This window comes from Myxine glutinosa, chromosome 8, assembly GCF_964187855.1.
Source record: "Myxine glutinosa chromosome 8, kmMyxGlut1.1, whole genome shotgun sequence".
Classification (NCBI taxonomy): domain Eukaryota; kingdom Metazoa; phylum Chordata; class Myxini; order Myxiniformes; family Myxinidae; genus Myxine; species Myxine glutinosa.
In genome coordinates, this window is record NC_136268.1 from 129,460,951 (window position 1) to 129,474,712 (window position 13,762).

Genomic DNA, 13,762 nt, shown 5'->3' on the forward strand with positions numbered 1-13,762 from the left:
GTATATATATATATATATATATATATATATATATATATATATATATATATATATATATATATTATATATATATATATATTGTTGCGGACGCGGTTAAAGATGTTATTTACCGAGCGGTTGGTATTACCGCGACCGAACAGTTCCCCCGATTCTTCCCCAACTCACCCGATTCACCCAGACGTTGGCCAAATCGCGCTATGCCAAATCAATGATAGAAAGGACACGACGACTGGGAAAGAGGAAACGACGCAAGGGGTACAGTTCTCAAGACCTCCGGAGGAGGGTATAATTACAGTGGTGAGAAAAGGGGTAGATTACAAGGCAGTGAGGTAAAGACACAGAAGAGATGGGCACTTAATTACCGTCTTATCTTATCCCAGACAGACCACAGACAAACGGAACAAGGCAGACTTACACAGGGATTGATGGCAGGAAGGGACAGGTAGGTCGATAGCACAAGGTGCACCTTGGCTCAGGGACAGGATAAAGCATGGTCCAGAAGATGCAGGGAGGTCTCACAGCGCTCGGAGGGGACGTCTTTCTTGCTTCAAGCTCAGCGCGCATCTGACGTCACCCCCCTCTCACCGCGCATGCTCAGCGGGGAGTGACACGCCCTCAGCTGGTTGGTTCCGCCCCACTGGGGCCGGTCCGCCGCTTCCATTGGGTGTGGAGGTTACCGGGCTCCGCCCTTGACGAGGAGCTGACAGGGAGCCCCTATTTGGTAACCTCGTCGAGCACATGTTCGATGGCGGCTCGTTGGAAGGCCTGGTGCCCTCCCAACACCCCCTACCAACCAAGCCGGAGTGAGGACGCGCACTTCCTGCGCTCGTTGTTGTTGTTGTTGTTGAACTGTGAGGAAAAGCTGCGGGGAGGTATTGGGAGGTCCTAACTTCCTAACGGTGCCATACAATCACATTCTGGTGCAACGAAGGGTCAGAATTAATGGAAACGAGTCCTTAACTGACATAGACTAAGAATAACTAGCAAGATGTCCTATAGTTGTCTTACATGAGATGCGGTGAACCTGGGTGCGACATTTAATGGGGGGAAATAGGGGGAGGTCGGGTCTACAGAGTGTTGTTTACAGAAAATGGGACTAGGGAATGGGGGGTTGGGGATAGTTGGGAAGTATTGAGGAAATAGGGGAATATTTACAAGCGGATATGGATGGATGCAAATCCCATATCCGCAACAATATATATATATATATATATATATACTGTATATATTGTTACAGACACGACTTTGATGTTAAGGTGGGCCGAGCGGAATGGCCGTCGTGTCCGCACAAATTACCCGATTGTACTCGAACGTTGACGAAGCCGCGCCACGCTGGCTCAATAAGGAAAAAAGAAGACACACGGCTGAATTATAATGACAGACACCAGGGATACGGTTCTCAAGACCTCCGGAGGAGATTATATTCGTGCGGAAGGTCAGATTACAGGGGCTAGAGACAGGAAGACGGGCACTTAGACACACTCTTATATTAACCCCGGACAGACGACAGGTAAACGGGACAACGGCTGACTCACACGGGGTTTGATGGCTAGGAAAGGCAGATAGCGATGGCTCAAGGTGCACTCTTGGCTCAAAGCAGGGTACAGTCCGGTCCAAAGATGCGGGGAGGTCACCGCGCTCGGAGGGGACGTTCTTTCTCAGGCGGGTTCTCTTCCTCTCAGCGATCGCAGGCAACGTTCTTTCTCCAGCTGGGGGCGCATCTGACGTCACATCCGGCGCGTGGCCGCGTATATCCGGCGGGGAGTGACACGCCCTCGGCTCGTTAGCTCCGCCTCGTGGAATCGGCACGTTGCTTCTCATTGGGTGCGTGCGGGGGGTTTACCAGGCTCCGCCCTTGACGAGGAGCTGACAAGGAGCCCCTTCGTGGTAACCCCGTGGAGCGCATGGTCTGGAGCGCATCGTCTGGAGCGCATTGTCGATGGCGGCGAACCGAGCCGGTGGGAGGACGCACACTCCCTCCCGCGCAGCGCCGTGCCCCTCTGTTGTTGTAGACGGGGAAGAAGATGGGAGGAGGTATGGGAAAGGTCCTAAACTCACTACTGATGCCATATAATCACATTCTGGTGCAAAGAAGAGTCATAATTAATGGAAACGAGGCCTTAACTGACATAGACTAAGAATAACTAGGAAGATGTCCGAAAGTTGTCTACGTGTGGTGCGGTGGACCTGGGCACGACATTTAATGGGGGAATAAGGGGAAGGTCGGCTCTACTGATTGTTATTTACATGCAATGGGACTAGGGAATGGGGGATTGGGGAAAGTTGGGGAGTATTGGAGAAAATAGGGGAATATTTACAAGCGGATATGGAGGCCAAATTCCATATTCGCAACATTGCACCCTTCTCTACCCTCGGGGCGTCCCGACCCGATAAATTGTTACCTACTTTAGTGTGGCACGCAATGTAGTTCCCTCTACTATTAACTCTACCCTGAGTGCGACAGTTTTACAGATATTCACAAATGAGTAAATATGTCCCCCTGCGACGTTGCACCCTTCTCCTCTCAGAAACACACCCACAGGATAACCGAATCCGGAAAGAATTCTCAAACTAAACATACAGCCGGTAGGGAGCATTATTTACAAGATTACGCTGATATCTACACTACGATCCAGGACCTGTTTTTGGAGGAACACATGCAGATGTTATGCATAGAGAGAGCGCGCTTGCCAACATCGATACACCAACCCACGAGTGCTCTGTGGCCGACGGCCTTTAATAACGTGCAGAGCACCCTTTCCCAGCATCAAAAGCACCACCCCACCACCAATCGGTGCAGTCACCATTGTTCATTGGAATAAAAATAAATTCGACAACCCCTAACCCTGCAGGTGTCTCTTGCTCTTCTTGTGGTGCACTTGGTGTTAACTAACAGTGGTTCACCTTTATGGCATAGGTGCCACGTTGACCCATAGGTCCATCAACGGGTGGTGCTTGGCCGCAAACGAACTGCGGTCCATTGTGGGTGGCCACAAACATTGCGGTCCATATGGTGTACCGATCCAGGCAGCGAACAGCGAAAGTGCAGGCCCACAACTGCGCAGCCAGCACCTCTCTCTCCTCTCTCTCTACCCCAAGGCCAGATCCTCGGAGGTGGGAGACAAAAGAAGCAGACAAGTGAGTAAGGTGGTAAGGGCGCAAAAGTGCACGCAATGTAAGGTGATGCACACTGGGGGCACATGGGAACCAGGTGAGACAGGTACGTTCCTATCGTACGCCCCCCCCCCCCCCACCAGGTAACCTACATGGCCCCTCCCTTACCCCTTACTGTATCCACAAAACACAACACTACCCATAAACATCTACTTTACACATCAACAAACATCCCTACTGTCTTCCCCGTTCCTCCCATAAACCAAATTCGTCTTCTCTCCCTCCTAACCAATCAAATTTGCCATTTTCAACTCTCATCAAAATTTGCCATCTCCAACTCAACATCATAATTTGCCATCACCAATTCATCATCAGTCCCTCCTAGGGAGGGAGAGATGGAATCACTCCAATGTCTCATCCACGTCGTGATGCGTCTCACAAATCCACACAGCGATTCATCTCCTGCAACAAAACAAAGAAAACACAGGTGTGGAGTCATCATCATCACCACAGGTAAGTGGCTGCGTATGGTGCGACAGGTTCTTCAATCCTAACTATTTCCTAAATGACTTTAACAACTTTACACTACCCGGGGTCTTTCTCCGGCCAAACCATTGGCCCTCTTACACTATGGGTTCTAAAAACCAATTCCCATTGGCCAAACTGTGGTGCGCTTCAATTTGGGGTCTCACTCCCCCGATTCATCTCCCGGTGCCCTCGTACAATTTCTGGGCTGCGACGTGTACCTCTCCCAGTGGGTCTACCCACCTGCACACCTCCACCACTGCAGTTGCCTCCGAGCTTACCTGCTCCTTATCCTAACCTAACTACCAGGGGAAGGCCCTCTGGCACTCTCCCCTACCGGACCCCAGCCGTCTTGATCCGCCATAGCGCGACTTGCAAAATTCGAGTTTCGTAAAACAAATCCAAATTTATTTTTTTTTCGTTATAATTTCGGCGAGCGCAGTAACCGCGGGACCGCGCTCCGAATCGATTCGGTCGAGCGCCGTACGCGCTCCGAACCGATTTTCCCTCCCAAAATTTGGGCCTAACTAATTTAGTCCCGGGTCCGAATCTCACTCCTCGACACCAATTGTTACAGACACGACTTTGATGTTAAGGTGGGCCGAGCGGAATGGCCGTCGTGTCCGCACAAATTACCCGATTGTACTCGAACGTTGACGAAGCCGCGCCACGCTGGCTCAATAAGGAAAAAGAAGACACACGGCTGAATTATAATGACAGACACCAGGGATACGGTTCTCAAGACCTCCGGAGGAGATTATATTCGTGCGGAAGGTCAGATTACAGGGGCTAGAGGTATATCACAGGAAGACGGGCACTTAGACACACTCTTATATTAACCCCGGACAGACGACAGGTAAACGGGACAACGGCTGACTCACACGGGGTTTGATGGCTAGGAAAGGCAGATAGCGATGGCTCAAGGTGCACTCTTGGCTCAAAGCAGGGTACAGTCCGGTCCAAAGATGCGGGGAGGTCACCGCGCTCGGAGGGGACGTTCTTTCTCAGGCGGGTTCTCTTCCTCTCAGCGATCGCAGGCAACGTTCTTTCTCCAGCTGGGGGCGCATCTGACGTCACATCCGGCGCGTGGCCGCGTATATCCGGCGGGGAGTGACACGCCCTCGGCTCGTTAGCTCCGCCTCGTGGAATCGGCACGTTGCTTCTCATTGGGTGCGTGCGGGGGGTTTACCAGGCTCCGCCCTTGACGAGGAGCTGACAAGGAGCCCCTTCGTGGTAACCCCGTGGAGCGCATGGTCTGGAGCGCATCGTCTGGAGCGCATTGTCGATGGCGGCGAACCGAGCCGGTGGGAGGACGCACACTCCCTCCCGCGCAGCGCCGTGCCCCTCTGTTGTTGTAGACGGGGAAGAAGATGGGAGGAGGTATGGGAAAGGTCCTAAACTCACTACTGATGCCATATAATCACATTCTGGTGCAACGAAGAGTCATAATTAATGGAAACGAGGCCTTAACTGACATAGACTAAGAATAACTAGGAAGATGTCCGAAAGTTGTCTACGTGTGGTGCGGTGGACCTGGGCACGACATTTAATGGGGGAATAAGGGGAAGGTCGGCTCTACTGATTGTTATTTACATGCAATGGGACTAGGGAATGGGGGATTGGGGAAAGTTGGGGAGTATTGGAGAAAAGGGGAATATTTACAAGCGGATATGGAGGCCAAATTCCATATTCGCAACAATATATATATATATATATATATATAGATATATATATATAGATATATATATATATATATATATATATATATATATATATATATATATATATATATATATATATATATATATATATATATATATATATATATATATATATATATATATATATAGATATATATATATATATATATATATAGATATATATAGATATATATATATAGATATATATATCTATATATATATATATATAGATATATATATATATATAGATATATATATCTATATATATATATATATATAGATATATATATATATAGATATATATATATATAGATATATAGATATATATATATATAGATAGATATAGATATATAGATATATATATATAGATATATATATATAGATATATATATATATAGATATATATATATATATAGATATATATATATAGATATATATATATATATATATATATATATATAGATATATATATATATAGATAGATATATATATATATATATATATATATATATATATATATATATATATATATATATATATATATATAGATATATATATAGATATATATATAGATATATAGATATATATATAGATATATAGATATATATATAGATATATATATATATATGTAGATATATATATATATATATGTAGATATATATATATGTAGATATATATATATATATGTAGATATATATATATATATATATATATATATATATATATATATATATATATATATATATACATACATACATACATACATACATACATACATACATACATACACACACACACTGTGCGTATCAAAAAAAAGGTAATCCGAATTCAAGGGGTTAATATGCAAAGGTTATTTAGTTTGACAATTTACATGTGGTTTACCAATTTATGAGGAGATCCTCAGCTTTCCATTGATGCCTTTCATGCATCATTGCTGTCACACATGACCGAGTACATGTTCATTGAAAATGACAAGTTCAAATCGCATTTTTACAAGTTTTACAAATATATATATAGGTCTAACATTGTTCGCATCATTTTATTCAATGTTCCTACGTTTCGTCAGCATAAACAAAAAAAAACGAAAAAAACATTTATCATACGTCCAACTGCTTTCATCAAGCTTTTAAAATTGCACTTCCCAGATTAACCCCCGAGTTATATCAAAGTTTAAAAAAATGGTACGAGCTGCGTACTCCTTTGATGCTCAATATTTGTAGGATAGAGCACAACTTTGAGTTGACATTCCATGATGGAGAGAAGGGGAAATTTATTCTCTATTGCCTAACTACCGAGAAAACGATGGCAGAAATGTCACTTGCTGTACCCAGTGTGCCCTGTGAGTTTACATCCTTGCTCCTTATGTCACCGTCTGTTTTAAGTCGAGTCTCGTCCTTTTGTTGGTCTCTGCGTGCGTGTGTTTGCCCGATTTGTTTAACAGGTTTTCCATGAGCCTTAGATCATGTAAAAAAAAACAAAAACTCAACCAAGATTGTTGTTGGTGAAATAAGTCGACCTTGTCCATTAGTCACCATCATCCAATGAATTTAAAAATGCAGTGTCACTTGCGATCTGTGGGAAGGATTAAAGAAACATGTGGGTGAAAAGAAATATGGATAAAGTTGTTTGTGGACACACAATGGCCTGAATCCATTGGTGTTAATTTATCTCAGATTGTGGTTGAGAAATTGAAGCCCTTTCAAATATACACTCGTCGATGACAAATATCAATAACCTGTTCGAAGTGAAAAGAAAAAGTGTGAACATTAATGATAGCTGTTTCTTATGTGCAGCACATACAAACACCATTGGCATCTATGTGTCTTTGCCGGCCTGGATCCTTTAACAATGTGACGTCATTGAACACAATGCTGTGGTTGGGTCTGTCAAGTTATAAACAAGTTGTAAACATTTTCATTGAATTATTTACTTGTGTGTCGTGGCTCCATTTATTTCATTCAACGGTATATGGGCATGTGGGATTTTGATTGGTAAGGGAAACCACTGCTACTAAAAAGACGCGTTTTCCGCTTTTTGGTTGAGTCCAGGATATCAGCCCACCTTCAGTGCTTACTTTGCAAATGCAGAACAATTTTGGTAACTGGTAGAACAACCGTTGGTGTTCCTCGAATCGGTTTCCTGGTGTCATCTCCATTTCCTCTGTTTACTCCACTGCGGTGCACATTGAGCTTGATTTGGAATGTCTTACCTGTACGTTCATTCTGTTGTGTTACGTCCCCTTGATCTTTGTCAGCCGTTTGATGGATTGGGTGCATGGGTTGATATAGTGGGGCAACTTAGCATAACAATTGTGCATTTTGTGAGGAAAGCACCAAATTTGGCACACTAGTAGACTATCATATTATGAAAAGATCTGGATATTGGGCCATCTCAGATTCAGAGATTAGATTTTTGCAAGATTTCGATTTGATTGGGATCGAAGAGAACACCTTCTTCGTCTTCTGTACAGTGAAGTTGCCAGCCCTGAATTCTCTGGCTACATATGGGTGCTTCATTGGGAGTGCAACCATGTCCCTCAGGTGAACAGGGACCCACCTGGCATAGTGTGTGTGGTCTAAGGCATGGAACCATGGGACCAGTTCCGTCAGGGCATCAAGGTACATCGTGAATGAAGCCTGCCGCAGAGAACGCACGTAGACCAGTACCAACATCTCTAGTTCCAGCACAGTTGCCCAGTACTGAAAGTTGGGAATGTCTTCTCCTCTCTGGTGACACCAGTCTTCGAACTCGGGCAGGTCTTCTGCATCATCAGCATATGTCATACAGTGGCGTTCATACGCACGGTGTTGCAGGATGTGCAGTGCCGCTGCAGTGATTTGATGAGCTCTTCTTGTGCGGGTGATGGGGGCAGCTCGCAGGAAGGAGTCGGCCGTCCCTGGCATTGCAATCGCAGCTTGCAAATCTGCAAAATCGGCAAATCTTGCAAAAATCAAATCTCTGAATCTGACATGGCTCAATATCCAGATCTTTTCATAATATGATAGTCTACTAGTGTGCCAAATTTGGTGCTTTCCTCACAAAATGCACAATTGTTATGCTATATTTAGCTTAGCTGCCGGACTAATATGCTCCCTTGAAGTCCGCCTTCTTCATTAATTTCTCGATGCTCACCGATAATAGAAAATGTGGCAGCAGGCAGAAACTGTCCTTATGTCTGTAGCATGGATATGTATCAACTATTGTTGCGGCTGCTTGTTGCATCATCCTCTGCTGTGTTGCTGATGTAATGCCTTCTGTTACCAGTCAGCTGGAATTCATTTTGCCGACCTCGGAAGGATGACAGACCCAGTTAATTCAACGGCATGACGGGGGCTCAAATTCAAGACCCTCGGATCTTAAGCCAGCCACCTTAACCTTTAAGGCAGCACCAGCTTTGTATCAACTGTAAGGCTAGGGTATTGTCAGACACAAGTGTACTTCTACACAATTTATAACAACACAAGTCAGGAGACGACGATGGTTCACGAGCAAGTGGTATTCAATGACAAATGACGGACTATAACCGAAACAGGCCCGGACAGGCCAGCCCCGGAAATGTCAAAACGAAGGTTACTGACCTTGAAATGAGATAGAAAATAATGTATAATCAGTTATGAGGTTAGTTAGCTACACAATACCGAATTCGGTGAAAAATGAAATGAAAAAAAAAATTAAAAAAAATGAAAAATCGGGCTCCGTCGGGCTAGACACATCGCATTGGCCTAACCAAATATCGAAACCCCTGTCAGATTCCACCAAACCCCTCAGAGAAGATGTAGCTTGAACTCGATTACCCCCTAAAAAGACATCTTTTTCGGGTGTGGCTCCGCCCACAATGGGCGCAATACGCCCACTCTACGCAGGACACAACTAGATCATGATATCAACCTCCCACCCAAGTTTCATCAAGATCGGATGATATCATCGAGTAGTTATGCTGCGGACGGACAGACACACAGACACACACACAGACAGATGCACACACATGACGAATATAGTGGTCACTTGATAACTCATGAACCAATTACCGCGCAATGGTAAAAATGTGCATTGGTATATAAATAATCAATGTGAATCTGTTTTCCTGCCGAATTGATGACGAATTCGTTCCAATGGAAACACAAAGAAGCCATTTGAAGTGAATGACTTGTCACAGTGTCCATGTCTCGACTGCGTCAGTGCTGACATTGCATGGTTTTGAATGGGGAAGTTTGTGTACTGCTTTTACTTTGTTTTCCTACGTGTATGCTGTTCTACATGTGAGCCGTGTACTTGAGCCTTGCAGCTTCTGAAGTCGCAAATCAAACTAAAAATATGTATAGGAGTATAGCTCTGTCGATCCAATAGATGTGATGGTTGCATGTGAAATGTATAAAACTGTTGTGCATTGTATGCATCTTCACTATCTTGCCCTGCTTGGTCCTGCTTTTCAACTTCCACTTCCCTCCTAGTTTGCATTAATTGCAACACTTCCTCATGCAATGGCACGTCAGCTCCCTCATTCTGTATGCATGAGTGTACACGCCCTTTTGTTGATGAGGAGGCGGGAGGTTGGAGGGGTGGCGTCAGACTCATGACCAATATTCACAGTCACACGCGTTTTAACGTTTTAAACTCTTGCGTTCACATAGTTTATCAGTTGCGCTTTGTGCTGCATGGCGAACAAGAAGGTGGCAGTCTCCCTCGAGTTTAGCATTTTTTTATTTGATTTTTTTAAAAATTGATTTTACAACTGATTTTACAATTCTGAGGATATCTTTGAGCAATTTATTTTGAGTGAGTTTTATCAGCATGAAATGCCTTGCGGAACGAAGTAACTCTGGAAAGGAAACTATGTTTCCCGGTGGTTCTAAGATGGGGAAAAGTGCAAAACTTCAACAGACTGACGCAATCGGTAAGAGCGTTCATCACTTAATTCCAATTTTCTCGGATAAAAACGTTCAATTCTTTCATTTGTACAATCGTTTTTTGTTGTTTGTACATTAGTCATTTGTACAAGTAACTTCCTTTGAGTTATTTTGATTTCATCATTGTGCTAAATTTCTTTTCTGCTCTTTTTGTTCCTTTGCTTCTTTTATGGAAAACTTATTTGTTCGTAAGATTAATTTTTCTAGTTAATTTATGTTGGACCAGGATTAGTTGATTCATTTGTTCCACTGGGTACACTGTTGCTGAGGTGCGGCTATGCTGCTGATGCAGTTCCCCCTCTGTTTTCGGGCAGGAATTTGGAACCTCATCGGGCTCCTAACTCACGATGGCCCACTGTTTTGAAGGGCATCGTGGGATGTTTAGCATCCCCCTCTTCCCCCCAGAGAATCCTTGCAGGTGGGTCACCCAGCTTAACACCCCTATGAAGTGTTGATGTACTGTCTTGCCTATGACGCAGCATTTTGACAGTTGAGTTGGGAATCAAACCCAGACTGGCTTACTCAAAGGGGACAGTGCAACCTCCATATCCTGACATTCCTTCCATATCACTGAAGAGCTTGTAGAAATTTAAATTACATACTTTCAAGGGTGGGGTGTTTTGTACATTGTGTTTGTACATCTATATGGAGTGTTTTGAAATATTCTACAAGTAGGATTCTCTTAATAATCCAAGACATTGCAACATTTTTTTTGTATTTCCTAATATAGTCGGACCCCGCTATTTGCGGGGGATCCTTTCCTGGAAAACCCGCGAATAGTGAAACCCACGAATAGCGGGGCATTGTTTCAATGGAAAAAGGGGGGATAGGTTCCCGAGTCGCAAAAACCCGCAAATAGAGAGGAATAAACCACGAACAGCGAGGCAAACTCCGTGAGTGGTGAGGCAAATGCAGAGAATGTTGACGATAATCTGTGATGGTCGATGAAAGTCCCGGAAACGGTGAGACAAAACCCGCGAATGGAGGCAATAATCCGTGAAGGTCGATGAAAATCCGCGAAGGTCGATGAAAATCTTGTGAATGTATGCCGCGATATTGTTTCAATGGGGAAAAGGGGGATACGTTATAGGTTCCCGGCGGTTCTTGATTCATCGAGGAAATTTTTAAAGTTTAAAATGTTTTTGACTGCAAATGCACATGATTACAGTTTCACAAAAAATGCTTACAAAAAAACAAAAAACAACACCAGTTACCGTTTCCAATTTGTTGAAGGAATGCGCTTGCAGTTTATTAAAAGTGCTTAACAATACCGTATCGTGAAATTTAAAAAACGACAACAGGTACAGTACCATTTCCATTTTATTGAAGGAATGCGCTTTCAGTTTATCAAAAGTACTTTACCATACCTTACCATGGAAGTTAAAAAAAAAACACAACACCATCATGTACCGTTTAAAATTTTTATTTTACAAACACACACAACTTTCAAATGATGATGATGATGGTGGTGATGAATTAAAATCCCGAGAATTCCTCGAACTTTGAGGGCAACCCAAATGATGGTGCAGCAAAATCCTGCACTAAGGGAGAGCCAGGAGAGCCAGGAGAGATAGGAGAAGGTAAGGTGAGGACGCTGGTGAGGACACTGGTGAGGATGCTGGTGAGGACGCTGGTGAGGACGCTGGTGAGGACGCTGAGAGAAACGCAGAAGAGGATGCTTGTGGTCTTGAGGTGGAGGGAGCAGGGCTGAATAAATGGGTAATGGAGAGCTGCCTGACAGATTGCCCAACATTTTGATGCAGCTCTTTGTACGGGAGCAGCGCATCATCCAAGCCCCTCTTGAACTTGTGGTACCTCTCCACGACTGGGTCAGCGTCTTGCACCCTGTCGACAATCGCCCGTGTGCCCTGCAGCAACTCGGCCTGTGAGGTTGGACCTCGGCACCTCTTCCTCATTATTGCCCTCCTTCTCTTCCTCCTCCTCCCCCTCCTCAGAAACCTTTGGAATGGCGTCCAACTCGTCCTCGATGAGCGGGTTTAGGGAACGGTTCAGCATTATGGTTTTCAGCATGAAGTCCCGTCTGCGTGTTGTCCTCGATCAATATTCTGAGAGTCTTCTCCATCCTTTCCATGTGGACATTCCGAACATGGGTGACCACCTTCGTATTCGATACAGTGCTCGCTGAAGATTTCTCATGAATGGCCTTCTCCCTCTTCCGTATGTAGTGAATGGTGTATTCGTTGACGCCTTAATGCCTGCCAACGGAGGCCGCACTCTCTCTCCTCTCGAAAGCCGGTCAAGCAGCTCCACTTCATGGCTCTGGCTCATCACTTTCTTCTGCCTCTTGGTCGTCGACGCATCTCTAGCACTGGTCCTGCGCTTGGGAGCCATAATTGAACGATGAGCAGCGCGAGTCAAAACCACAGGTCGAAGCAATGGGACGAGAACAATAATGGAGATGGATGACACAATCTGTATTTCTATGTACGATTGCGAGCATTGTGGGTATCTGCAGGAGCCCATTGTTCATGGGGGATGTTATCGGATGATGCCGCATTGAGAGTATCTGCTAATTTCAATAACATATTTAATAAAGCTTTTACTTTATATAATCCACGGAGGATGACATGTTTTAGTTTAGGATGGAACCTCCCCCAAAGTGTTTTCAATGTGTAAGATCTCAGATGATGGGTTTTATAAATCTGTCAAGCTAGCGGCTAGTGAAATATTTTTTTGCACCCTTGAAAAACTGCGAATTCGCAGAACATGACTGCGAATAGGGGAACCCCCCCCCCCCCCTCCCGATTTTGTGGAACACAGCCGCGAAAAGAAAAAAAACCCCACGAATTTGCAGGACATTTTTCCGCGAATAGAGAAACATGTCACATTCTATCAACCCCCAATACGCGGATTCCACGAATAGCGGGGTCCGACTGTATAGTATACAAGCGCACATTATTATTATTATTATTATTAAGAGAATATGTAGATTTTATATTTCTATCTACAGTACTCTTCTTTTGGCCTTTATTTTCATGCCTTGCAATATCGAGTGTCTTGGATGTGGAACCTTTCGGAGGGTCCTGCTTGGCTCTCCCATCAATGCACATAGCTCATAACACAGAGTTCCAAAGTTAAAATCCCATATAGGTGTACTATGTTGGTTTGTCAGATGTTTCCTAATATCCCTGTAGTTCTTGTAACAATTTGATCTTTCTTTAAGTGTCTGTCCCCCGCATGATATGTGGTATGCACACACACCTTCATGAGCTTGCTACAATGTTGGTAAAACAATTAAACAAATAGATCGACCAGACTCAGTGGCATCTATCTATAATTCCAGTAATCTCTGTGTGTATGTTTGTCTGTGACCGCTGTTTCTCGACAACCACGGGTCCGATATACTTGAAACTTGCCAGGTATATTGCTGGGGACCTGAGGATGTGCCTTTTCAAGGTTTCATATTAATCGGACAAGTAGTTACCGAGCTATGTCCAAAAAACGATTCAACCAATCGGAGAGCAGCGAGCTATCACGTGTGCCGAACGTGGCGAA

The 13,762-nt window shown here is 44.2% G+C and overlaps 1 protein-coding gene across 4 annotated transcripts in view; it reads left to right on the forward strand.

The window, feature by feature from the left end:
- Nucleotides 1-13,762, forward strand: part of LOC137432918 (tyrosine-protein kinase ABL1) — a 139,036-nt gene that overhangs the window by 55,411 nt on the left and 69,863 nt on the right. The window contains exon 2 of one of the 4 annotated variants that reach the window (XM_078783728.1): nucleotides 10,561-10,664. The exons of 2 other annotated variants lie outside the window; for them this stretch is intronic. Coding sequence is in view for 1 of the 2 variants with exons in the window: in XM_078783727.1 (XP_078639853.1) it covers nucleotides 10,131-10,233 (103 nt within the window). In the remaining variant the exon portion in view is untranslated. Of the gene's footprint in view, nucleotides 1-9,876; nucleotides 10,234-10,560; nucleotides 10,665-13,762 lie in introns of those variants that run through there. One more of the 4 variants, XM_078783727.1, reaches the window with a different exon arrangement.